Below are 27869 nucleotides of genomic sequence, written 5' to 3'. Positions count from 1 at the left end.
TTGTATATTCTTTCTACTGGTAGTGATAGCCAAAACAAACCACTAGATGGATCCACTACCAACATTGCAGTATTATTATGTGTTAACATGATATGTTCTATTTGATGGTATTTGTGTACATATTGGTTTAGCCATTCAGAAATTACACCACTTTTGATGCATAGTCCCCCTATTTGAGTCCTCTTAAGATGGGCACACTCAGAACACTCTGGGCACACCAATTCAACAGTGCAATGCGTAGTCTGCCTCAAACTTTATAAACTTAAATGCAGCTTTTTGATACTGCATACTTTCAGCACTATGAGCATTCCATTCGGTTTAAGTGATCACTGTAAGCTTACTTTTCATTGTTCTTACTTGAAAATATCTCAAAGGTTTCATGTTAACGTATCTTGTGCAGCTGCAAAAGGAGGGACAGTGCCCCCCTTTCACACATAGTGGCCAGAAGTGGCCACTGCAGCTAGTGTACCCCATAATGTAGTCTCGTTCCCAGACACTTTTGCCCAGATATACTTTCTGATTCGGAGGTACGCTTCGCAGCCTGCGATTCGCTGAAATCAAATAAAAACAAATACTTTACTTAACTTTATCTTGAATCTTTTGAATCTTTTTTGAATCTTGTTATTCCAGGTTTATATGCGCTGGGCGCAATAGCCTCTGGACGAGGTTACCGATAATATCACTCCTCTGCACCATCTATACCCATAGATATATGTTGTTTGCTGTGTTGTGATTTGTGTGTCTGTTTGTGTATGATGCCTTCTTGGCCAGGGCTCACTTGTAAATGACAAATCTCAATGTGACTTCTCCGGTTAAATAAAGGATAAAGATAGATCAATCCATTTTCTGAATTACAGTAACAAGTGCTTGGGCCTATTTCAGTCGGTTGCAGCCGTTTATCTTGACTCTATTTTTCAAATCACCAGTCCCTGTTGGCGGCATTGTTTACTGCAGGTGGAAATGTAAATGATAAATAATGAACCATTCATGTCCGACTTCATTTGTAAATGTTATATAATGGCGCTGTGTATATGTATTGCCTCTATGTTTACGATATACAGTATGTACATTTCGGAAGTGTAGACAAAAATAAGCAATATGTAACAACTCCAGTGAATTATTACACCTGCAAGATTCCTGGCATAATATTTGCGTTAGCCTATCTTGATGCAGAATATTTCATTGCGATGCTCTTCTTCAACATACCACTAGACGCGCCAGACGTATTACAGCTTTTCTCAGCAATTAGCATAATAAAGACATATCAGACTTCAGAGCCACACCTCGCGAAACCCCGCGTGACTTGACAGGGACGCTTAAACAAACGACTAGATCTGAGGTCTGAATATGGATAGAGAAGTGCTTACTTTTGGTATTATATTTTTTTTCGATTGCTTGAGCACATTTCTTATAAACGTATTCAACTTTTCAAAACCGTTCTCCAAATCACTATACGTTTTCCAAAACTCCACATTTATTTTGAAAAACTGCAACTCTCAAAACGTATAGTCATACATGTCACAAAAGTAAATCAGTGCATCAAAACAGTATAATTTGTCATCTAATGAAAAATTCATTCCACCATTCATTTCATAATCACACACTAAATAGTAACTATAACCATTCAATATGCACTGTGCAGGTTGGACAACTTTCAATAGAGAACAATGGGGACATTTATTGTAATCCGACTCCTGCTAAAGAAAATATAAATGCTTACTTTACATATAAATCATATTCATTTAGAATATTCAAACAATAACTTTTATTTAATGTTCTTATATTTGTATTTATTCATTTATATGTATTTATACAACAGCACAGAGAGGAAACAGAGATAGGAAGAGAGGAACATGTACAGGCATATAATAAGATATAGACGTTCAAAGAATTATCTTCCCTGGTCCCTTTCAGCAGGCAGTATTGTCGACACCATTAACACTCTGCTTATGATGCTTAATGACACAATACCTAACTACGAATATCAATACTAATACCGCCACTGCGATACAAATCCATACCCAAAGAAATCTCGCCGTTATTGCTGAGGACACCTTACTTGTGTAGTGTAAAGTTGGTGTTACGAAATTACTGATGGCAGGAGTTGTGAAACTCTCATGTGCATCTTGTTTGACACACTCATGTCCATTAGGCCCAAGAGAATACCCTGTTCCACATGAGCAAATGTAACTACCAAAGTAATTATCACAAATTTGGTCACAATATGTACCGGACATCTCGCATTCGTTAATATCACTGCACATATTACCATCCTTGATGAAGCCAACCGGACAATAGCATTCTTTGGTATTTGGGTCGCACAATGCTGGGCATTCTTGCGATGAACAATACATCTTACACAAATGGGGATCTTCGCTGCTTGGCCTAAAGCGTTCAAAACAGGAACATTTGTAGCCCCCGGACACATCGGTGCATTTATGTTCACAGGGACCACTTGAGCATCCTTCATCACTACTAATGACACTACTTTGATGAGAGAATTCGTGTTCTCCAATTTGTGGCGTTTGACACGTGCTTTTAGGAATGTTCCCACAAAAAAAGCCATGGGTTTTGTCCTGACATTGTCTTTCTGTCCACTTTCGATCATTTGAAACCGATACGCACAGAGGTGAGCAAACATTAACATTGTCTTTCCAGTTGCTGAAATTGGTGATTTGAGACCCAGTGGTCCACTCGTAGCCTCTTAATTTAGATGTGATGTTGCTACATCGCTCATTTGGTAGGCGCAGTCCGATCCAGAAGTCTCCCTTTAAACCCAAAAGCAAATCTTCAATAATGTTATCCGATGCTTTCCTTCGAACCGTCATCAATTCTCCGTTCTTTTCCTGGCACATTTTTTCCGATGTCAGGAAGTCGGCTGCGATGAGGGTGAGAGAGTTGCAATGACTCTCGTTGCATATGCAGGAGCCAACGCGCTCCGCCTGGACTGTTGACAGTAACGCAACTATTATCAAACACATAAACGGACTCATTCTCACTGACATCAGCGCGAATACTGGTCAGTTAGATCACACACGGTCTTGGAAGTGAAAATCATACAAACACCCTTGAGATATTAAGATAACCAGAACAGAAGGAAGGAAATGGGTCTGGACCGTGCAAATGTCTGTGGGGTAATGACGTGAAAATATTACCGTTATGGAAAATGCAAAGCCTATTTGAGGAAATCAGACATACATTTCATGGAAAATAATGGTATAGCAGTTCACTTTAAACGAATCATACATTAAAAGTTAAATGAATATAACTTTTAAAAAAAAGCTGAAAGCTCAATGAAGCCTCTTTATTTCATACTAAGCAAATTCATACTTATAAGGGTGTTAGAACGGGTCCCGAGATCCTGATGCTTTGCCAAGTTTGACATTATCCTTCTGAATCCCTATCAATTCATTATTTTTTCCCTTTTTTTACAAACACACACACACACACACACACACGCGCGCGCACACAGCTGTATAGACCATATGAAAAGAGTATTCTAGAACATAAATAAGGATATTGTAATAAATGCGCCAATGTGTACCTACTTTGTCGAGTCATTATATACCACCCGTAATTTTTGACCCGTCTAATTTTTCTAACTGAGTCTCCAAACCAGAGGACACCCAACAATAGCTGTCAGCAGTGGCGCATTTCTTCTTGGAGTCCTTTTTTGAACGACCATATCGAAAGATCACAATACCCGAGGTGACTGCAACTAGAATAAGTAGTGGGACGACTGAACCAATAACACAAATCAACACCCACGAGTTCAACGATTTGCCATCGTGCGCATTCGTTCCAAACGTGGTTTTGCTGGACGGTTCCTCGTGCGTAATGCCTCTAGAATGTGGAGGTAGTCCATTGGTGTACTGAGACTCGTTAAGTGATTCAACGGTAGAGACTGTTATGGTCTCAACCGTCTCGCCGTGCTTTTCGGTGGCCTTGTCATCACTTTGTGACGCAGCAGTTGAGGCAACCGTGGGATCTGGAAGGCAGGTGATTCCGTTTATGGGATGTAATCGGAAGTTTTGTTGGCAAGAGCACTTAAAACTACCTAGGGTGTTGGTGCATGTGACCTCACATCGATTACTGAGGCATTCATCTATGTCTATACATAAGTGACCATCATCGGATACTGTGAAACCGGCGATGCAATGACAGGAGAAGGATCCTTGGGAGTTGAGACATCTTTGAGGACATCTGTTTTCAGTGCACTCGTCAATATCGCGGCATTTGCCATCGACCTTTGTGTAGCCTTCCTTGCATTTACACGTGTAACTACCTTGGGTATTGATGCAAAAATGTTCATCGCATGCATACTTTTGACATTCGTCGATATCGATGCAACTAAAGTGGTCTTTATCTAGCTGGAAGCCCGTTGGACATATGCACGAGAAGCCTGACGATTCGGGCATGCATTGGTATTGGCATGGAGAACCGTGGCACGTGTCCTTTATGGCACAAGACACTCTGTCATGTCGTAACTCGTAGCCCTCCTTGCATCCGCAACGGACACCACCTGTGTCGCCATCAAAACACAAATGATCACATCCGCCGTTTTCGGAGCCACAGCTTTGCTTTTCTGAGACGCAAAACGGACCGGGCACATTCCAATCATAGAATCCGTCTATTAATTTGCAAATTATGATAGGATAGTCTCGGATAAATGACTTCGGATAAGTCTCGTCATTGCATGACACCTTAGCATATGTTCCAAATGGTAACGCAGGCATCTTATTTTCCAAATGTAATGGACTTAAAGAGAATGGGAGCGTGTAACTCGTCACCCCTGGTCCCGCCAACAACAGAGGTTTACACATGCCCTTGATATAGAATTTGCACGCGTAAAAAGCATTATCTTTGCAAGATCCATCAGTCCATTTTAAATCATTGCGATCTGAAGGAGTGTAATGTATCACAACGCATCGTTCCTCTGTACAAGTGCTGCGTGGCTCCTTCTCCCAATTTGAATACTGAGAATGTTCATTTCCAGATATCCAGTTAAAACCCCTGAGAGTCATACCACTTATTATGCAGTCCCCTTTACGCAATTTCAATCCAATCCAAAATGTTAGGTCCAAATCACGATGTCTGCCATCGATCCGGTAAAAAATTGATTGAAGCTCGGCCACTTCACTTTGGTCCTTAGTTGTTGCCAAGTAACCTCCGTTATCTTCACATTTCATACGAGCGTCCTCAAAGCTAACCTTCTCCAGGTGCAAAGTGAAGCAGGCATTAGATGTACACACAGTTGCTGCTACACCAGTGTCGGCTCCAGTTAACCCCCAGATAGGTAGATGCAGTAGAATTATCAACAACATTATATCCACATACTCCAAAACAACTGAAATCATTGATTTAAATACATATATTATCCATGCGTACCTTATTGGCAACGAATGGCTTATGCGTGAGGCTTCCTATTTGGTGCCAAGTGTTGCGAATTTGAATCGAGCATTCAAGCTCCTGCATCCTGTTTTGTGGATAAACTAAAGACGGAAATAATCTTTAGCAGCAGGTTTCTTTTGTCTCCCCCAGAAACTGGTTCCGTTCTGGGAACAGAAACAATAGCCCGACCCGTCAGTGTTTTGACTTGTTTTCCAGATGTCTCCGTCCCGAGAACGTGACGTTGGTTGGGTTGTTTATTACATTACAACGTCATAACATCATTTATTTATATTTGAGGAACAATCATTGAATTACTGAATTACTGAATCATTGAATTTGTGTGTATTAATTTGTCATCTCATCTTTCTCTTACCTATTTGAGTAATTGTGATGTCTAATGACAGCATTCATTCGGTAGGCCCACCAATTGACATTTAAATAATGTGCAGGAGAAACAAATTCCATCCTAATAAAAAAGTAGGATTATCCAATAGGCCTATCTATCTATCTATCTATCTATCTATCTATCTATCTATCTATCTATATAAAAACTAACAATATAGTCCTTTTGCACTTTAGATTTTCCTATCAGATTTTTTCTCAAAGCACAGCATAATTGATTGATCAATATTTTTTAGATTGGTCACATATTTCCCACAGCAACATCTCTCAACTTTAGACCAAAACAAATGGCCGTTCAGCCGTTTAGCTGAATAATGAAAAAGAGATACACTTTTGATCTTGGTCAATCTCTTAACATTTATTGTTTGGCTAATATTCCCACTGAGAGAGACCTTAAAGCCACAGTCTGTGAGGAAATACACCCCTTACGGATGTGTCAATCAAGTGCTGTGTATTATGCTTGTTATTATACTGTAGTATGCTTGTGAAATTCCATTTTCTAGGGGAAAAAGGTTCCAAACCGGTTTTTCAGCTGTCCATGTAAAATAACCCTTTTGGGTTCCATTTAGAACTCTCTGTGGAAAAGGTTTGGGCATGGAATGGAAAGGGTACTTCAAAAGGTTCTCCTACAGGGAGAAGTCTAAAGTCTACCACGGACTAGAAGCATCAAGTGTCAGCGTCAGACTCTTTTCACCGACGCTTGTTTTCAATTGGTCTACCGTACACCATCAAGAAGGGCGTCAAGAGCTGTTGAGCAGCTCCCAGCTTCAGCTCAGCTCTATTTATGAGCATAAATCAGGGATCAGCCATTACAATCACACGTCTATAGCTGTAGTTAGCTCCATAATAACAATAAAAACATAAACAGAACAAGATTAGATAGAGGTGAGCTAAACAACTAGCTTTGCTACTAGTTGCTCTTATGCTATGAACAAAGATTGAAAAGATTACTATTGTAACGACCCTGTGTAAGGCCCGTTGGCAGCTCCGCCAAGGGAGTTAACTCTCTTGGTGTTGTGGCTAGCGCGGCCGGTTTGTAAGCGGAAGGTTGCGAGTTCGATACCCGCTTAAGGCAAGCTGCTTTGCCCCGCCGTTCGTTACACTATTTTCATAGCGAGATTACTCATGAAGATGATCAAGCCAAATGATTTAATAAATGCTCCGCACATCGCTGAAGAAACCTATAGCTCTGCTGTAATTAGTGTGTTGTCAGTCAGTTGACGCTATAACATTCCGCTTCTAGTGTGCGGTCATGGCATCACACTAAGGTCGTCAGGAAGGAGACTTTGACGCGCTGTGTACACTGCATATACATATAGATAATTCTATTTCTATGGTACCCTGTTTATGTTTTTGTTTGATCGCCTACTCCTTGATAGTGTAGGGGGAGTTATAGTCACAGTGGTTGGTTCATAACAACAAATGGTGAAAGCGGGACAATGCCACGGTAACAGAATGATGATGCGACTCGATTTTTCAATTTCAAATGTATGCCAAACCAAAACCTTTGATAGCAAAGTTTAACAAACCATACACCTCTATGAACAATGATTACTTTTAACAATTCAAACTGAAAATTAAAAAAATAACATCTACTTTAAGTACTGTGCAGATTCAAAGTGAATAAAACATAAAATGTCCCTGTTTTTTTTTTTTTTTATGTAACCACGTTTCCCCAAAACGCAAACTTAAATACAGTGCCCTCGATAAGGGAAAGAGGAAGCATTTTGTATTCTTTTAGCTCTATACTCCAACAGTTTGAATTTGAAATCAAACAATTACTATGAGGTTAAAGTAGAGATTATCAGCTTTAATTGAATGTTTTCTTTCTTCAAGTTGGTTTCACCATTTAGAAATTACAAAAAAATAAATACATTTGGTGCCCCTATTTCTAGGCACCAAAAGTGCTGTAAAATTGGTGTTTCTGGTTAGTCAGGTGTGTTCTGTCACATCATTTGTGCAGGCATAAGAGAGCTGTCAATGTCTAGTTATCCTCAAAAAGGATGGTCAGGTTACAGTTTGTTAAAAAGTACCTCTTTTACTTTTTAGCAAACCATAACCTGGCCATCCTGTTTTTGTTGCCAACTAGTAGTTCTGCTGGTGAAGTCTTCTGTGGATGCTAGTCTCTGATACATTCACGCCTACCTCCTCCTTAACAATAAGTTAAACAATAGAACAAGAGTAAAAGTGGATGTGATACTCCACATGTCCAGCTAAAGCTCTGTCTATGAATTTGAGTGTTTACATTTCTCCTAAACGGCTTACCAGAGTTGTGATGGGAGGGATGACTTGACAAGATTTGTTGATGTTGTTGTTTGAATCTCAGATTGCCCCTTTAATTTTTCACTGAGATGTGTGTCCTTATCATTAGAAGTGATGTTTACCATTGTGACAACCTCCTAAGAGGGGCTAGTTGTCACACGTCTTTCAACCGTATATACTTTCATTTTGACACAAGCTTCAAAATCAAGAAATACTATAATAAACCTTAGATCTTGCTCTGTCATTTGATGTATTACACATTTAAAAATTTAGTTGGGATTCGGCGCACAGTTTCTGGTGATATGAAAGCCATGAATGGGGACAATAGTGGTACTTCTAGAATGATCGGCAAGACGGAGAGAGAGGCTGGAAGCCATATTGAGGTTGGCATTAGTCAGGTTGTGCGTGTACAGTTTGATTATACTATGTCTATGTAATGTTATGTGATATCACCAATTTTGCATTAAAGAGGAGATAAATATATGCAAGTAATTCGTGGGGCAACAGCTCACTGCCCCTCGTGATCATTTGTGGAGTTCAGTGTATTGTTTCTGACTGCCTGTGGTATGTAGATAAATGTAGTTGCAGAGATCACTTCCTGTGTTTGTTTAAAGAAAGGAAGCGCCACAACTTCAATTGCAGGAAACGGTGCAACACGCCCCTCCAGCCGGACAAGTACCACACTGCAGAGTCCAATGAAACCCTCTGTTCAGAATGTGTCTTACATCACACAGCAATGACATTTTGCTCATCGGAATCAGTCCAATAAGATTGGAAACACACACCTAATCCAGACATATCAAACTATATTATTTGGGTGTTAATCCTGCATTTATGGTGACCTTGTTGTAAGTCACTTTGAATAAGGGCATGTGCTAAATGTCCAAAATGTGACCTGAAGATAACATACAGCATGAGTTTCCATTTTGTCCTACCAAGAACAGTATATGACAGTTGAGTTTTTGGAAGTGCAGTTCATGTGCATTTAATGCTTACATCTGATTTGAAGATAATCTTAACATTTCACATTTCCCCTTCCTCTTGTAACTAGATAAACAGCAACATGGGAGATCTCATAGGTATTTAGACCTAGACCCTCAATTCCATATCATTCCCATAAACATGGAATTGGACACAGAATTTCTTAATAGGAGGGAATTCCAATAAATGAATTGACCGTGCCACTTTATCTGGTAAACAATCAAAATGATAGTTTAACCATGTTTTGTAGACAAACAGTGTTTGTTTGCAATTACAGAGCCGTTTGAAACGAATGTGTGTTACCATAAATGTGTTGGTTTATTACCAGGGCAGTGTTGCCTGGATAGCTTAGACTGAACCCACTTACAACGAAAATATGTCATTGGTCTAACTCAGATGTAATTGGATGCACCTATGCAGCAATGCTGATGGCTTAATCTCAATTGCAACATCCTGTACCACTTTCAGGTTATGGTGAAGGGATATGTTCCCCTGACATGTGCAACAAATTAGACCTAGGAATTCAAGGTTTACAAGCTTGCCGATATAGTGTACAGCAGTGCTCCATGTTTTGCCCAGGAAATCAATAGCGCACATTCTGTATATCGAGACAACATGGCCGCCATTGTGTAGTAATATCAACTCATGCAATGGAATGTCTAGAAGTGTGAATGTGTTTTCATTAAAGTCTATCGTCTATCTTTTTGTATGAATTCATGTCCTGTTGGGAACAAAGAGGTGCCAATGAAAGTCAAGGAAGCCATTATTAGGCTGGAAAAAAACAAACAATCAAAAACATAGCCATAACCTTAGGGTTGCCAAAATCAACAGTTTGGAACATCATTAAAAAGAACAAAGTATTGGTGAGTTTAGTAATCTCTACAGTAATAGAGAGGAACAGGGTGTTATCCTCTGTGTCCAGCTGCATCCCTCTCCCACAGTCTTTTATCTTTCAGAAAGTTCCCTTTCTCTCTCTCTCTCTCTCTCTCTCTCTCTCTCTCTCTCTCTCTCTCTCTCTCTCTCTCTCTCTCTCTCTCTCTCTCTCTCTCTCTCTCTCTCTCTCTCTCTCATCTCTCTCTCTCTCTCTCTCTCTCTCTCTCTCTCTCTCTCTCTCTCTCTCTCTCTCTCTCTCTCTCTCTCTCTCTCTCTCTCTCTCTCTCTCTCTCTCTCTCTCTCTCTCTCTCTCTCTCTCAGAGGAAGTCAGAAGAGAAGTGACGTTTGTAAAGCAGGCTGTGAGAAAGTAATACAAGTAAACACACACACTAATAGCTTGCACATAGTACTGAATCTGACTCAGCAGTGGTAGGTCTGGGTGTGGGAGCTGAATACACAGCAACCCAGACCCTCCACTGTTGGAGATAACACACATTCTTATACAGGGGGAAGAGTTGTTCTCTAATGATTTAGTCACCCTAATTGTGGCTGTCCTACCCCAAGGGTAAGCACTCCAATAACTGTTGAACGGATTGTTCCTTCTCCAGCTGATTACCAAATAAAGTGGAAGGGAGATTGCTTTGTTATTGTTAGAATCCCAGATTGCCCCTTTAATGTCCCATTGGATGGAGAACACTCCCTCATACGTGGGCCATGTCCAAATGCTCATACTGCATTTTCAGTATACAAGATTAGAAAGTTTTACAGGATGTGAAATGTATGTATGTTTTATGTATAAAATGTAGGGATGTCATACTAGATTTGCCTTTCTATATAGTATGAATTCACTGCATACTATTCAGGAAGCCCTTTCCGATTGTAGTCCCACAATTCAATGGAGCATATTTTATGAGGAAATGGGAGGGGGGGGCAGTATGAGCATTTGGAGACAGCCTCTGTCTAAAACTTCAACCAGAGGAAAGAGTGCCCTCTGCTGGCCTTCTAACACCACTTCCAACAGCATCTACTCTCCCACTGAGGTGACGATCAGGTCCGACACTTCTTCAGATGGCCAGGGTGTGGGTTATGGCTGTGGCCTTCACCCTGTGATGGCGAGGGTGTGGTGATGTTCAACCAAACCTTTGATCTGGATCCCCTTTTTCAGTCATGTCAGTAAGTGAATGGGCACTCCTTACTACAGTATCAACTTATGAATCAACCAGCTTGATTGAATAGAAGAGCTCACATGATAAGATGGATGTTGTCAGAGGACTTTAAAGATAGCAGTAAATATCAGCTCAACAATGTATACTAGCATATTGCTGTCAGCACATGAGGAAACACTGCAGATAACAGGTGAGCAAGATGATGTAGAATTTCATCAGGTAGGTGTCACAAAACATCAAAACACAAGTATATCATATGGTATTGATGACAATTGAACAATTGGAAAGTCTGTGTTTTTGTCTATACCCTCATTGTTACAAACTAGCTTTCTATCTTCTATCTATACACATAATGATAATTTGATAATGACTCCTCATAGTCACAGTAATAATGTAAGCTTATAAAATATAGAGACACAAAATAACTTATTTCCCTACCAATTACTGTTAATGCTAATATTGTCTGAGAATATGGTCTCTTCCCTTCGACAATGACACATTTGTATGGTAGGAAATACTTCTGATCTACTGTCCCCCATTCACGATTTTAACCACTGTTGGTTTTTTCTTTTGTAGTCCAAAGAGTTCTTAATTAGAAATTAAATACTATGTCCTAACTATGTCTTTATTACCCAAAAAATTTAATACGAAAAATTAAAAACAAAGTTGTAGTGGATATAGTATCAGAGATATGATTATTGTAGTCTTCAACAGGTACAACAGACTGACTCTCGAGAGCAACTAGACTTTAGCACATTACTGATGTTTAGTACTATCAATAGAATTGTAAATGCCCCATCAAACAAGGTCACCAACCATTGTGCCAAAAAATTTGAAAACTTATTGCAATTCTTGATTAAGAACATTTGAAATCATTTTAAAATCAGAGACCAAATCATTCCTCCATACATCTGAGTTACCAATTTGTTCCTGTATCAGATGAAACAGATATCGTATCACACATGAAATTCTCCTCTTGTCCCCTAGATATTGTCCCTACTAGACTACTAAAGGAAGAAATGGAAACAGTCTGCCCCAGCATTTTGGATATTATTAATAGCTGCCTGGCCACTGGCTCAGTACCGCCTTACTTTAAGCATTCTCTTGTCCAACTGCTTCTTAAAAAGCCAAGTCTGGACCCATCAGTTTTGGACATTATAGACCCATTTCCAAACTCCCCTTTTTATCCAAAGTTTTAGAGAAGGTTGTCTATAATCAACAGTGCTCCCCAGCAGGTTTGGCATTGTTTCCCCCTCTTCAATCATTTGTTCATTTTTTTTTTTTTCTCTCTCTCGTGTATTTAGTTGTTATAAACTAAGAATAGTTTTTTTTCCACTTTTCACTGTCCTCATACATCCACACACTTACAGAATTGTGAAGAGAGGGGGAAGAAAAGATAATTATGTGGCTCAGTGACAATAGTTGTATTTTGCTTTGACTCTGCACCAATGTGCAACAGCAGGTGGCGGTAATGACAAATCAAATGAAATCACACATTATTTGTGTAGCCTAGAAGAAAAAAAACAAATAAAACAAATGGCAAGAACAACAACTGAAAGAGACTAATGCAAAAATAAAACATAAAAGTGGCTGAAGTATTAAAAAGGATGTAAGTAATAAAAGGATGTGCTAAAAGAACTGAAAGACTAAAAGAATAAAAAGCACCCTTAGTAAAAGCACAGCTAAAAAGGTTTTAAAATGTCTTAAAAAATGGCCAGGTGTTAAGACTATGCTATGACTTAATCAAAACAGGACCTCATCCTTAATTCGTATGAATTCATACAAAAAACATACGTAAATACCTGGAACTCCAGTTGCTAGCGACTTGTGCCCAGGACAACAGCCAATCCCTTACCCCATGGGGACATAGGTGCGGGGTTTCAAACGTTTGGCCGTCCAGATGTACTCCAGGTTACGGTGGTCCATCAGCACAATGAATGGTTCCTTGGCACCCTCCAACCAGTGTCTCCACTCCTCCAATGCCAACTTGACCGCCAGAGATCTGGGTGTTTTAGTAGTGGAGCGGAGGTGATGTACTCCTTCAGCCGGCAGAAGGCAGCAGCTGCAGCCCTGTTCCATCCCAACTTGTAGGGGCCTCCTTTGAGGAGAGCTGTGAGGGGATCCGCTACAGAACTGAAACCCCGGATGAAACAGAGGTAGAAGTTAGCACCACCATAGAACTGGTCGAGGCTGCAGGAAGGAGGTGAGAAGGATGATGACGTTCTCTGAGAAGGTTGTCCAGGTGGATGGCCAGGGTGATGAGGGCACCCAGGGAAAGATTTTTCATCCCTGCATGCTTGCTCCATCTGGACCTCCTCACACAATCCCCTCTGGAACAGGGTGGGCAACGCAGGCTCATTCCAGCCACTAGATGATCAAACACAGAACGAAACTGAGCCAGACCGTTGTAGGAGCTGAACTCAGACCCTCCTCTCTCCCAGGCAGCAGTAGCCCACTCTAGAGCCTGGTCTGTCAGGAGAGATGACTGTGGCTACCTTGGAGGCTTTGGATGTGGGTGCATCTGGTGTGCAAAGTACAGGGAGCATTGGAGGAGAAACCCCTTGCACTTTGAAGGTGTGCCGTCATACTTGTCAGGGAGTGCTAACCGGGCGTCAGCAACAGGGGAGAGAAGGGGGGCCGACAGATGAGCTGGTAGGCTAGCGATGCTCTGTGCTGGTGTGGACTCACCAGGGCTTTGGGAACTTGGTTTGTCCATGGCTGAGCCCAGCCGAGTCAGCCGTTGGTGGTGTTCACCGTTGAGGGGTCCCTGCTCACCAACAGCCTGGTGGAGATCCGCTTCACCCGCTGTATCCTTTGGTGATGCAGTATTCTGTAATGACATACTCCAGAGGCAGGATACAAGTGCAGGCAATGACGTTTATTATAATCCAGGCAAAGGTACAAAAACACAATGGGCAAAATCCGTATCCATTAAGAGATCCGAAAAGAGTTCAGCAACAAAGTGGACAAAAACAGCAAGCTATCAAAAGGCATGGGCGGGACCGTGTGAGAACAGGCAAGTCAGGAAACACAGAGGTGGGGACTGTAATACTGCCTGAGTTGGAGTGAGACTGAAGGGAATATAAGGGGAGTGAGAACAAAGGGTGATTGGGAACTAATGAGGGACAGGTGAGGGTGATTAGTAGGCTGAGGATGTGGATCTTTGGAGTGAGGATGTGGGTGTGGTCGTGACGTGTGGTAGTGTAATCAAGCAGCAGAGCAAGTCCATACTCTGGGTCCAGTTGTGTGGTCTGAACCAAAAACTGAGTTTTCCCCAGCCTTTGTAGTGTTTTAATCCTTTGATCTATCCCCCAGTCTGCAGCAGTATACAAATCATTAACATATTCAAGTCATACCAACCTGTATGTACATTGTTTTGATAGTTCTTGTCACACCTAACTTGATCACTCACCATCACTGGGTGTGGTGAAACACAGTTCCAAATGGTTGGCCTGATAAGCCTCTTTCCCAACAGCCTAAATCTTACATATAGTTGATTCATTTACTTTAGACAAATGTACTGATTGTAAGTTGGTTTGGATAAAAGCTTCTGCTAAATTACTAAAATGTAAATGTAAAATGAAGCAATAGTAGACCATTTTCTAAACAACATACTTGAATGATAATGTTGTTTGCAGAAACCTGCCTTTTCATCTTGACTAAGAAGCTCCTTGCAAACAGACACCCTTCTTATTGCACAGCGATGACAAAAACCAACCAGGAGCCATAATGTGCCAAGTCACCCTGATTTTCCTGTTAATGGAATGACTCATGCATTGTGACATGTACTGTTTCCTGAGATTCATTTATATATCAGCAATGCAAAATTGAAAGAGAGACTTGGACAACAGTATTTACAGTAGGTTGAAACAAAAGTCTAAGAGTAAAGAATGGCCTCCTGAATTGAGATTCAAACATCATATTGATAAATGGCATGGATTTGGTATTGTATTATTGGTTAACTGAAGCAGTGCACTAACCATTTTCAAGAGCACATTTTGTTCTCTGGTGCTTTATTATGCAAAAAAGAGGGTGCAGTTGATATCTTTCCAACATTAGCCCCCACCCCCTACCCACCACGTCTCTCTCTCTCCGACACCCACCACCGGTGACTAACTAGGCCAAGGATTCCAGCTCAGACAGGATTGGAGAGGAGAGGAAACAGCAGCCTACTTTAACTTGTTTCACCTGTCCCTGCTGTAAACGGCTGGGAAACTTTGACCACTGGAATGCTTCAGAGCAGGAAATGCATACATGTCACTTTAAGGACCAATAGAAACTCAAACAGCCAACCTAGTAACCACGCTGCCTCTTTTGAGTCCAAATTCAGTGGATTAAAATAAAAACTGTCCATGGTTAGGGTAAGGGGGTAAGAGGGGTTAGTTTGAACAGTAGTGTAAATTATTTTATTGTGTCACTGTTATGTGTTGTTCATGTGTGTCCACGTGTCTATGCTCTGGTTATACTTATATACATAAATATGTGCTTCACTGTCCTGTGTGTGCTTCTGTTTGGTTTGTATGTGACATGTGATCTGTGTACGCTATTGTATGGATGTATGTGCGTGTGCGCATGTGTGTTTGCATACTGCTCCTTCTGAAATTGCTCTACTGTACTGAGAATCACAACTGAATTGCTGACTCTGAATAGTTTGAATTTGGGTAAGGGGGCCATTTAGTTTATGTGTCCTGTGTTATTTAGGAGTACTGGGTGGTACGACTCTATCCTGGATAGTACCGGTTCCCCCTGACCAAATCTGTCCGCTAGTCAGAGAGACCAGAAGGTGGCGGGTCTGTGGTATGATCTAGCCAATCAGCTTAGGAGTTGTCGCCAATCAGCTTAGGAGTTGTCTACTAGCTACAGTTGGGTTAAGAGAAAACCACATCTATGTGAGTCTATGCCCTAAAATTCATGAGCAACACATAAACAAATAGTATTAATTGAAATATTCTGTTGTGATCTTCACTTCAAGCTATTTTGATGGTGCTTAATAAAATGATATTTAAGATAATAATTAACTTAGTCATTCACTAGATATTACTTTGTAATCAAAATGTTTATGCATAAAACCTCAACCTCTGCCCTATTTTCATACAACTGACGAAATACCAGATTTAGGGCGTGACGTTTTGATACACGTTTCATCACTGCAAACGTTTGTTGGCGTAAGGACTGAGGCGGAGGCGTCACTCTACGCTTCCTCCAATCAGAAAGTAGGCGTGAGTACACACCCGAGTCTCATTGGGTTAAAGTTTCTCCTCCACCGTATTTCTGGTATAAATAATATGAACAGCCTGTAGAATAATGTGGAGAGAGACATATTCATTCAGAATACACCCAGCGCCATATTATTTGTAGACATTCATAAGCATTCCAGGAGTCTAATATAATAGTCTCGGATACTTTTACTGTCACGAACTAGAAGCATCATTCTTGCAGATCCAGAATGTCGGTCGACAGTGTGTTCAGAACGCGTTCTCTCGGCGTTGCTGCCGTGGGTCTTCCTGATCAATATGCCGACGGAAAAGCAGCAAAAGTCTGGCAGCTGTACATCGGAGACACGCGGAGTAGAACGGAAGAATACAAAAGTTGGGTGGTGTCTTTGCTGAAAAAGCAGGGTGTGCAGAGAATACTGGACGTAGCCTGCGGCACAGGGTATGGCGGCCGATAAGCTTCTGTTTCTGTCTTGCAACATTCCTCCGTACGTTATGTAGTAAAGGCCCCTATACTGTCATTTGAGATGTAAATGAGGCAAATTCGTTGGCTTGTCAGTTTCACTATAGGGTCGATTTTGCTTGCGTCCTCTTTGATGACAGCTGATAAACAAGCATGTACATACGAATCAAATTGAGCAACTGATTATTAGTTTATTATCAGCCTTTTATGAATTGATAGCTCATTATTGTACTGCATGAATGTGCATTTAGCAGGTTATCTGCACTGCTTTGAAATCACCATTCAGGAATTGCATGCCAACTATCCTTTCCCAGACCCACTCAACACAAATGTGAATGTGGATTAGGTGAATCAACTGGGTGAATAGAACTGCATAGTTGCATAACATTCTCTCTCCAGATCACCAACACACGATTCCATTAGTTGGAACATAGTTTCACCTGTAGGAGCAGGCAGTAGTGTTTCATAGTGTCCCATACATAGCCTAATGTATCAATGGCTAACATTTGACCATAACATGAAGACATAAAGTATTAATGACTTTACTATCAGTTGGTAGCAAAAACATGATATCTGTGTAGAGGTCCGGCTGCATACATAATGGTGGAAATGACATGAGAAATGAGAACGCAACAGTGGGTGCATTTACCCTTTTTGCTGTCCCTCTTTTTTAATGCAAGTGCAGGTGCAACGTTTTTTTCCACACATACCAAGTGGTCACTCATGCAGGGGTAATGTGGGGCTGTATCTGGATTAGTGGAAGAAACGACCACTGAGTCTGATGCCCCTATAATGCAGGTTGCATAGTCCGTTTAGACAGCCTACTGCAACTGCTTCTGAATATTTTCTTTTTATTTCCAATCCCTCTTGCTTCAGCCAAGGTGTGAAGAAAATGCTATGGTGCTGTTCAATAGTTTACTCCTAATATTTCTATTGAATGCAACTGAACAGCATTATTGTAATGGTCACCGATAGCAATTCCATGGTAACTGGTAGATGTTTTCTTAGATGCTTTTCTATATGTCTGACCAGAAGTCAAGACCTTTGCTTATCCCTATTTTTATGATTGAAAATGATTGATAAATGTTTTTCTGGCTTCATTTCCAAAATGAATTTCATTTAGTCCATTTCATTTGACACCCAATTTGATATGCTCTGATGAATTTCACATTTTGATCCTCATGGGTCCTTACATGGAAATGCTGAATACCTCAGACTTGGCCACAAACCAGTAAACAGTATTTTTAAATTTTTATCTCTTAGCTCATCTGTGAGTTAGTTTGCCTGGCCTTGTGTCCTTTGCTCAACACTGTGCACATTCATATATGAACAGAGAGGGTTGTAAAATTAGCCTTAGTTCTAAGGAGTATCCTTACCAAACGAGTAGGTCAGACCTTTGAGGCTGGCCCCATTCCCTCTCCTGGTGTAAACATGCTCAGTGGAACTAGGTTAGGAGTGGCCCCTCTATATTTGGGATTCTCAGAATGTTCTGGCATAGTGAAACCATCCAGTTGTTCTGTCATTGGACCCAGTGTCGTCTTATGCAAGACGCAATAAGCCTGTGGCAGTTTTCTTTTTTTCTCTCTCTGAGACAAACTGAGTTCCTTTTCTCAGCCAATGAGATAATGGTGCAGTGAGTGAGGCTAATTTTAATTGCTAGATGCGTGCGACAGCTGTCTACTATGGAAAGTTTTGGCACACAGACTGCCAGCACAGCACAGCTCCAACCATTCATAAATGTTTCTCTTGCCTGTTCAGTTGTCTACTCAAATGCCTGAGCTTTGAGAGGTCCCTGTAGTTTTTTGGGGAATAGACACATATCAAACCTGTACACTTTCTGCCAGCATGAGTCCTTGAGTTGGAAATTGTGTTCTATTTTGATACAAATTTCACTGCAGGGATTGATCAAAGTGTATATACTGCAAGGTGATTGTTTTGGTGAAATAAATAGTCTGGTATTCCTTGAGTTTGAAAAATGAATTGGGGATTCTCATTGGAAATGTTTAGTTATTGGTACTATGTATGCCACAAAATCATCTACTGTACCTGCAATGATTAAATTCCAACTTTAGTCTTTCTAGATGTTGAAAACTGTGGAGCACACCACAAACAACATAAGCAGTGGAAATACTAATGTATTGCTGTGGTAATAAACTCAGTGGCTTTGTGGTTCGAGTGTCCTGCCCTATGGGTTGTTCTGGCTCGCACAAGGCTGGCTTTACTTACTTACGTACGAGCTTTCCCAGACAATCATCTCCTGCATACTGTATTGTGGTCTACATTAAAGTGACGAGTCAGGCTTAGCTTGGCGCTAGCCTAGAGTAACTACAATAACTGCTTTTGATTTCTTTGCAGTGTTGACTCCATCATGTTGGTGGAGGAGGGCTTCAAGATGGTGAGTGTGGATGCTAGTGACAAGATGCTCAAGTACGCTCTGAAGGAGAGGTGGGCTAGAAGAAAAGAGCCTGCCTTCGACCAATGGGGTGAGTTACATGTTTTTTTTAGTTTTTTAAGTTTTGAGTACATCAACTTTTCTACCAACATAGAAGGGAAGGTGACAAATATTTGGCCGACTCAACTCTTGTTCACTGTCTCTCCGTTTTCTTTTTACGATTCATACTCAGTGATCGATGAGGCCAACTGGCTCACGTTAACGGAAGATGTTCAGAAACCAGGGGACGGGTTCGACGCTGTCATTTGCTTGGGGAACTCCTTTGCTCACTTGCCAGACTTTAAAGGTTAGTGTCATGTTTCTGTGGAAAATGATTTATTTTGTTAAATATGCAGTAGCTCTAATTTAATGGGTAATAGCTCCTATGACTCACAGTTGCCTCTAAGTGAACAAGACATTTTTAGAATTGCTAACACCAGCTCATAGCTCATCTTGAAGTCAACGAAGTACAATGTACAATACTTGTTCCTCTCCATTGTACTCATTCAAATAGAGATGTGTGTTTTTGCTCACCTGACTGAAACTGCAATCACCTAAACAACTACTAGATTTATTGATGGAGTGATGATAACTATACAAATTGGATCAGTCCAATGAATGTGTGTTTCTGCTGTGCTGATGCTGACCCTAGGGGACCAGAGTGACCAGAAGTTAGCACTGCACAACATCGCCAGCATGGTCAGACCGGGGGGCATCCTGATCATTGACCACCGTAACTACGACTACATCCTGGAGACAGGCTTAGCCCCCCAGGGCAAGAACATCTACTACAAGGTACTCATCATTATCAATGAACCATCCTGGTTAACGTTGCACAAAACTTGTTTATGGTCTCTATCTTGGTCGTAAAATATATCTACAGTATCTATATACACTCACGGAACACCTGTACACCTTCTCATGGTGGAGGTGGTGTAATGGTGTGGGGCATGTTTTCTTGGCACACTTTGCGCCCGTTAATACCAATCAATCATTGCTTGAATGCCAGAGCCTATTTGACTATTGTTGCTGACCACGTGCATCCCTTCATGGCCACAATTTACCCATCTTCTAATGGCTACTTCCAGCATGATAATGCACCATATCACAAAGCAAAAGTCGTCTCAAACTGGTTTCATGAACATGACAATGAGTTCAGTGTTCTTCAGTGGCCTTCCCAGTCACCGGATCTGAATCCAATAGAACACCTTTGGGATGTGGTAGAATAGGAGACACAGCTTGAAAGTGCACCTGAAAAATTTGCAGGAATTGCGTGATGCAATCATGTCATCATGGACCAGAATCTCAAAGGAATGTTTCCAATATCTTGTGGAATCAATGCCACAAAGAATTGAGGCTGTTTTGGGAGCAAAGGGAGGCCCTACCCAGTATTAGTATGGTGTTCCTAACAAAGTGTTCGGTGAGTGTATACTTCAATTCAGTTCAAATGGAGTGGAATAGAGCCCCTTTAATGTTCCTATCTGAAAACGTATACTCCCTGATAAATAAACATGTTTCTTTTGGAACTGGTCCCATAGGTTAGTTACTGTAACTAGCCTCTTATATAATCAGTAGCACACATTGCCAGACATTCACTTATTGTAGACACATTTATACCAAGTCTGTTTTTGGCCACCATACTAAAACATCAGCTTATACAATGTTTTTGTCGACTTACTTTTTCCAAAATTCTGAAAGAAAGTGAAAGGGGAAAGAAGCACAATGTGTTTGTGTGGGTTTAGATTACGTGGCGGTGCCATCTCTGCATTTACTGCCTGCAGAAGAACAGTCACTCAAACACAATCATTCATCGGGAGGTTATTCCTGCCAACTCTGGCCAGCAGCTGAGCTTTAGATATAAATCTCTCCCTAAAGCCTGCCGGATATTGTCTACTTTCAATAAAAGTAGCACACGAGAGACAACAGGAAAAGCTATGCAGATGTGATTTTATGAAATCCTTTACGCCGATAGAGCAATAATTGTGACTGAAGGGGCTTTTAGGGTCCTAACTCATCCTGCATAAAAAAGGCTGTTGTTTTAAATGTTTAAATGTCAGAATGCTTATATTCCAGAGAAAGTAATATGTAAGTGAGCACTGCCTTCCATAAATCTAAGGACTGAACAGAAAATAAAAATGCTTTGTAATTTATGCAGACAACTCTCCAAATATCTTTCCTATTTTACTTGAGTGAATATTAAAAATATGTTTGTCTCAATGTTAAATAATTGTTTTGAAAGCCTTTCAAGAGACTGTTGTTTTAAAAGCTATAACAATGCATAACATTGATATGCAAGCTGAATCAAGCTGTATATGTTAGTGAGCACTGCCTTGAATACAAATCTATGGCAGACCAGAAAATAAAAATGCAGAGCAATTTGTCAAACATCTCTCCAAATATTGTTAATATAACTTATTAAGTGACTTGCTTATTGACTCAAACTTTAATTAATTAGTAAACATAAATTAATAAAATAAAATCACTTTCACATTATGGGGCATTTTGTGTAGATCAGTGAAAAAAAACCCTAGTAATTACACCTATTTAAAATCAGGTTGTAACACAACAAAATGTGGAAAAAAGTCAATAGTTGAATACTTACTGAAGGTACTGATACTCTAGTGTGCAAAAAACAGAAGTGCACTTGTTTTCGTAGAAAGTCTATTGAGGAAGTCCAGTGCAGACTATGAATAAGGCCAAGTAAACAGCCCGAGTCCTTGGGCAAATTCCAACCAGATATGGTACTTGTCCCAGTGTGAATAAAATAATTAGTCCCCAACGTTCTACCTATATAACATTTCATATTACTTGTTTATGCTCTCATGTTGAGTTCTAAAGAAGATGATAAAGCAGTGTATTCTCATGCCATGCATTATAAATGGTATCTTGAATATAACAACTGAGGAAGGTACCAGGTGTGTGCACTATGCAGGGTGCATTCACCTTGCGGAAGGTTTGCTCTGATGGAAACCAAAGTTTGGCAGTGTTAACAGTTAAAAAAAGTATATGGTCAGAAAATGTGTGCAGTTCATTTACATAATGCTACTGTGTGTTCTTTGCACGTGCAAATCCAATAGTGTGTGTGTGTGTGATAATATCTGGACAGATACAGACACAGGTGTTGTGCCTCATTGATGTGTGTGTGTGTGTGTGTGTGTGTGTGTGTGTATTGTGTTTCAGAGTGACCTTACTCAGGACATTTCCACCTCAGTGCTGTGGGTCAACAACAAGCCTCACATGATCACCCTTGACTACACCGTCCAGGTGCCCCCGGAAGATGGTGCACAGAGCCCCCCAGAACTCAGGTATGTAGGTGCATAGAGCCCTCCTGACCTTAGGTACTAGAACCCCTGGAACACGGTGCACAGAGGGCCCCAAACTCAAGTACTAGAGCCTCAGAGCCCCCCAGAACTCAGCTACAAGAGCCCTTAACGTGGTCCACAGAGCCCCTCCTGGAACACATATGGTTTGAAGGGGTGGTGTAAAGAAAACAAACAAATCGTGAAGAATGTTCGGAAAAAAATAGATTTTGGGTAGCAAGTTTTGAATGATTTAAAGACTTGCGTTTAGTGCAGTATTGTAAATACTATGTATGAAAAGGTGAGGACTAAATTACATTAAACTGAATAAGGCCATATGATAAAGAACCTGGAGGTTCATAGAATGAACTCAGGAACAATAAGGGGCATTGTACAGTAAGTAGATGAGAAGTTATGGTATTACAGTGCTAGCCGTAGAGTTAGTACATTGGTCACGAGAGAATGCTTCTGGAAATATAAAGCCCTTAAAATTATTTTCTATGAGTATACAATTAAGACGTCTTGGCCCAAAGCGATTAACCTCTTAACGGCATGGATATTAGTCTCTCCAATTTTGTTGGCTATTACACATTTACAAGGAGTGGTGTTGTAGGTGTGAGGTTCAGCCAACAGTCTTAAACACAGGAGTAACTCCCAGACCTCGGTCAAATAGTATTTGAAATCCATTCAAATGCTTTGAGTGTTTGCTTGAGCCTGCCTGGAATGCCAGACTGGTGGGGTTATGGGACTATTGCACCAGGCAAACACAATCAAGGACAACTCCCCCCTCCTCTATGGTTGTGTGAAACTCAAGACATCTAGGTGCGTTGCTGGAAGGCCTCACTAAACACACCATTCCCAATAAAGTGTGTGTGGTGTGTGTGTGTATGTTCCCATAGTAAATTCCGCCTGTCCTACTACCCCCACCGTGTGGAGAACTTCACAGCGATCCTGAAGGAGGCCTTCCATGGGAAGGTTGAGCACAGTGTCTACGGTGACTTCAAGACCTACACGCCTGGCCAGAGCCAAGCCCCCTGCTACTTCATCCACGTGTGCAAGAAGACTGCTTAGGACCACCCTCAGAACGCTCTCTCCTTTTTGTATCTCTAATCCCTCCCCCTGCTAACCGTATCCCTTCCACCATTGTTTGATGTTGTATGTCTCTCTCCTTTGCTGACCCTCTCATGCTGTTTAAACCTACCTCCTCTCCCTTTCTGAACCAAAAAAGAAACCGAAACATACTTGAGCCTAATCATGATCTTTGAACCATTGGCCATTACTGTGCCCAAGGCTGCTACAGGCTACTTACACTCAGGCTATGTATGGCAAGGATATGGGATATTTGGAAGCCATAACCAAGCATAAACCCATAGTTAATAGGAAAAATGCCCTGACTGACCTATACGCACCTGGTTGTGGGAAGTTCTTACACATACATTCTGTCCCTTCATGGTTTTATGGGTTTTAGAAGCTCTTATTATCGCGCACTCTTCATCTCAGACAGCTTAGACAACAGCATGGGTCTAGCGTGCGGCCATTTTTGTGACTGTTGCAATGTTTGAACTCATCTACCCCCCCTCTTTCCACTCTAGTTTGTAGAACTTGTTTCATCATGTGCTGCGGAACCAGGGTACGACTAGCCAGATTAACCATGTGAAATAGCCAGTCTCTTCTGAGAGTGGATAAAAAAATAGCATTGTTCTTGTTTGATGTTTTTTTCCCCCTGAAATCCGGTAATTTGGCTCCAAATTCCCCCTCAGATCTTTTGCTTTTCTGATTGGAGACTTGACTTTTTCCCTTGAATCTTAGGAGTGTACTTTGAAGGACATGAACCCAGATTCTATTTGAAAAGTCACCTCTTTGTGTCTCAGATGTACATTGATGTAGTTAATCCACTTGGTTTCAGCCAAAAACAGCTTGGACTTATTGGCATATTTTTAGCAATGGGGCTCACACCAACCAGTCCTAATCACCTAATTCACAAGGTCAGACTTATGTTAAGAGCATTGTGAGCTTCTGAACCAAAGGCAGCTCAATATCCACCTCTACTGGACTCCAGAATAATAACACAAAGAACAGAAAGAGAAAAGTTTTGCTTAAATGACCCAATAATATGTACACAATAGTATGTTCTGCAAAAACTGCTGTTTTGTTTCTGTACCAAGATGATCTATTTTATCTTTATGTTTTGGGTGGAATCCTAAATCGAGATCTGCATTTGCACAAATCTTACATTAATGGCAATGATTAGACTTACGTGTGCAGATCTGGAGTATTCCACCCTTCAAGAGTTCTGTGTCCCCTGTTTTGTTTTGAAGTTATGTACAATTTAAGCTCCCTTTGCCAAGCACAAAAGTGCAAAGTCCAGGGATTATGCAAATAATAATGACTTACTTGGCCTGAAATGCCCCTCTGGCAAGCAAAGTATTGGAATGGTTTTATTGGTAGACAAATCAGCTTGCCCTACTCTGAAAGAAAGGTGTTGTTAATATTTTAAGCCATAAATACTTTTTGATCTAAAGACTTAATCGTTTTGGGAATGTTCAAACTTCAGTGCACATGGTCAAAAAGCCAAGCATTCACTTTCAATACATGCTTTACTACTTAAGAACAGGAATACACAGTTACTTGTTTTCTCACAAGAATATCAAAGGACATTAAATAGACAATATTAGATATTGTCTATTTAAGTTGGTAATATTTAACATCAAACCAAAAATGTATGCATTGTCATTTTGTCATTTATCACAAAAATGGATCAGGTATATGAATCTTAATCTATCTTACTTACATATTGCATACTTTGTATGTGGTACTGTAATAGGTACTAATTCATTTAGTTAAAGGAGCAGGGTGTAAGTTGGTCAGAAATCTGCCATCTCTGGCAATGACGCCGGAATTCAGTTTGAAGTTCCAAACAACAACATCCTGCTCCCTAATAATAATATAACCCCCCGAAAATGGACTTGCAGTGTCAGACATTAACTGTTGTGTTTCTGCATGCACACAAAGAGGCAACCACCAGAGACTGAAAGGGGATAATCTGTGAATAATCTGTGATGCCCTGGTGACTTTGTAGATATGTAACTTCATTAAGTTGAGCAGAAAATTATTTTTTTTTCAATTCCAACTTAATTGTCCAAAACAGACACACTTAAAGTGGCTTAGAAAGGTTGAGGATATATTGAAATTTGAATAAGATGTGTGAGGGAATAGATTTAGGTTCTGTGATGTCATTTTCTCTGACTGTTTTTGGTTGTTTATGTAAAAATACTTAAATGATCTATTCCTCTACAGAGATGTACCACTTTAAAACAGTCTTACTTGTTGCCAAACCTTATATGACAACAAATTGTTTACAATGTTTGTTTTTTTTGCTTGTGATTATTGGAATTATTTTATCAGACTAAAATACAAAGTAATTACATTACATAAGTAATTGAGTTTGTTGTCTTATGCCTCCATTTGGGCGTGCATCCAGACCCTGGTGTGAACTCTGAAGGATTAATGCCGCTGTTGATGATTTATACATTTCACTTTGGATTTAAATATGAATATAGAATTCGTTAAGGCTGGAATTCAATCAAACCTGTCTTAAAGAAAGCGTCTTTCTTTACTTACTATTGTCTGCTCACACACACTTTGTCTCGAGGTAACGGATTGTATCTACCCATGGGGCTTTTATACCTGTTATGATATTTTGCCAAACCAACCCAGGGGTTACAAATCCATGGTAAAAGCAGGGCCCCAGTTTGCTTCCAATATAGAGCGCTGCGCACCACTAAAACCATGTGCAAAGACTCTTTTGGTAATTTGGTGTCACCTCAAAGTGCGTCTGCCCAGACCAACACAAACGTTGCATCAATATAGGCGGGGCAGTAAATGAGAGTTCACGGTTGATCCTGATCCTAAGTTGAAATGTCATGCCCAGATCATCTCAAATTCTCTGAACTCAATTACTTGATTTAAATGACATTTCAAACATGCTAATTTAGGGTCCATTGACTTGCATTGGGGTTTGGTTAAACATGCTAACAATTAGCTGTTAGTTACTGTGACCAGATAAACAGAACCAAAGTGTGAATTGAAGTCTGTTCTTGTCCATACTTTCAGGGTAAGGCACCAAATACGTGATTCTCAAATTCCACTTCTTCCATCCATGGTAATATAGGGACTCACGCCAGAAGCTTTAAAATCCTGGAAATCGTAAGCCACGCCCCTCTACTGGGGTATGGAAGTCAAGTTTCCCCATTGACCATCACTACACATATCTTACCGTTGGCCACTGTCGACATTGTCGCTGTTGTTGTTATTTTTATGTTTCAATAAACGTTTTCATGGGTTTGGGATGTCATTATCAAAATAGTAAAAGGCAATTGTGCCCCACTGAAAAACACATCGGAAAACCCCATTGGAAACCCAGTAGAGAGGTGTCGCCACTGTAGAACGACACTCTGTGAGTGTCTATTGGGAGGGGAGATAATATAAACAAGGCTACCCCCCATGCATTATAGCCCCAACTGATCATTGGAAGTGTGTGCATAACCATACAGTGTTTACAGAGAGGGGGAAAAAAGGTCAATTGAATGATGTAATGAAATGCATCAAGGCGACTGAAGTAAAAGTAAACCAAAGTAGCAGTTGATAATGGTTATGACTGGGGGGGTCACGTGCGATAATGGAGGATATAGCTAATGCAAATTATAAAATACTTTAACGACCCTGTGTAAGGCCCGTTAGCAGCTCCGCCAAGTGAGTTCACTCTCTTGGTGTTGTGGCTAGCGCGGCCGCTTTGTAAGCGGAAGGTTGCGAGTTCGATACCCGCTTAAGGCAAGCTGCTCTACCCCGCCGTTCGCTACAATACTGTGTGAGAAAAGTGGCGACAGGTTCATTAAACCGATCTAGAGAGCTTGGAGACTCCTAGGTTGAATTTGGCGCCCGTTCTAGGATTACTGTGTGGTTAGATTATAATATCATCGACACTTAAGTTAAATTTGTTGCCTGTTGTCTGGTCATTTTATTTTATAAAAATATAAATAATTATCCAGTCTAACATTTGCACTGAAGTCTGATTGGCGAGGACAATAGATATCATCTCATATTAAAGTCCAGTTGATTCTGAGATATATATTCTATGGGATAATATTGTGTCATGGGTTCACAATTTGACCTGTTCAGAGCTCTCTGCAAAGCAAGAAGGAAAGAGGAGCTGTGGGCAAAACGCCTCTCAAGAGACTGATGGTACAAACAAAGACACAGTAATACCATGGTACTTCTGCATTCTATTGACAATGTATAAGGTCTTCAAAAAAGGCAGGACATTTTTCTATTGTGTGCAATGCCAATATGCTCTGGATAAAGGCATGGCCGTTTTATAGAATTCTGGGT

General features: G+C 40.6%; 2 protein-coding genes across 2 annotated transcripts; one reads left to right on the top strand and one right to left on the bottom strand.

Annotated features, from left to right (window-relative positions):
- Positions 1 to 3448: 3448 nt before the first annotated feature.
- cd93 (CD93 molecule) lies at positions 3449 to 5424 on the bottom strand. The gene has a single exon (XM_083683564.1). It carries the CDS (start codon positions 5355 to 5357, stop codon positions 3561 to 3563), a length of 1797 nt encoding a protein of 598 aa, XP_083539690.1. The 5' UTR covers positions 5358 to 5424; the 3' UTR covers positions 3449 to 3560.
- A 10972-nt stretch (positions 5425 to 16396) lies between these two features.
- Positions 16397 to 26708, top strand: gnmt (glycine N-methyltransferase). Its single transcript, XM_083683105.1, has 6 exons — positions 16397 to 16730; positions 19107 to 19234; positions 19376 to 19489; positions 19835 to 19977; positions 22363 to 22487; positions 23381 to 26708. The coding sequence occupies exons 1-6, from the start codon at positions 16522 to 16524 to the stop codon at positions 23550 to 23552; spliced, it is 891 nt and encodes a 296-aa protein (XP_083539231.1). The 5' UTR covers positions 16397 to 16521; the 3' UTR covers positions 23553 to 26708.
- Positions 26709 to 27869: the final 1161 nt, after the last annotated feature.

Source organism: Argentina silus (assembly GCF_951799395.1).
Source record: "Argentina silus genome assembly, chromosome: 13".
In the NCBI taxonomy this organism is placed as follows: Eukaryota; Metazoa; Chordata; class Actinopteri; order Argentiniformes; family Argentinidae; genus Argentina; species Argentina silus.
This window is presented reverse-complemented; position numbering and strand designations above follow the sequence as displayed.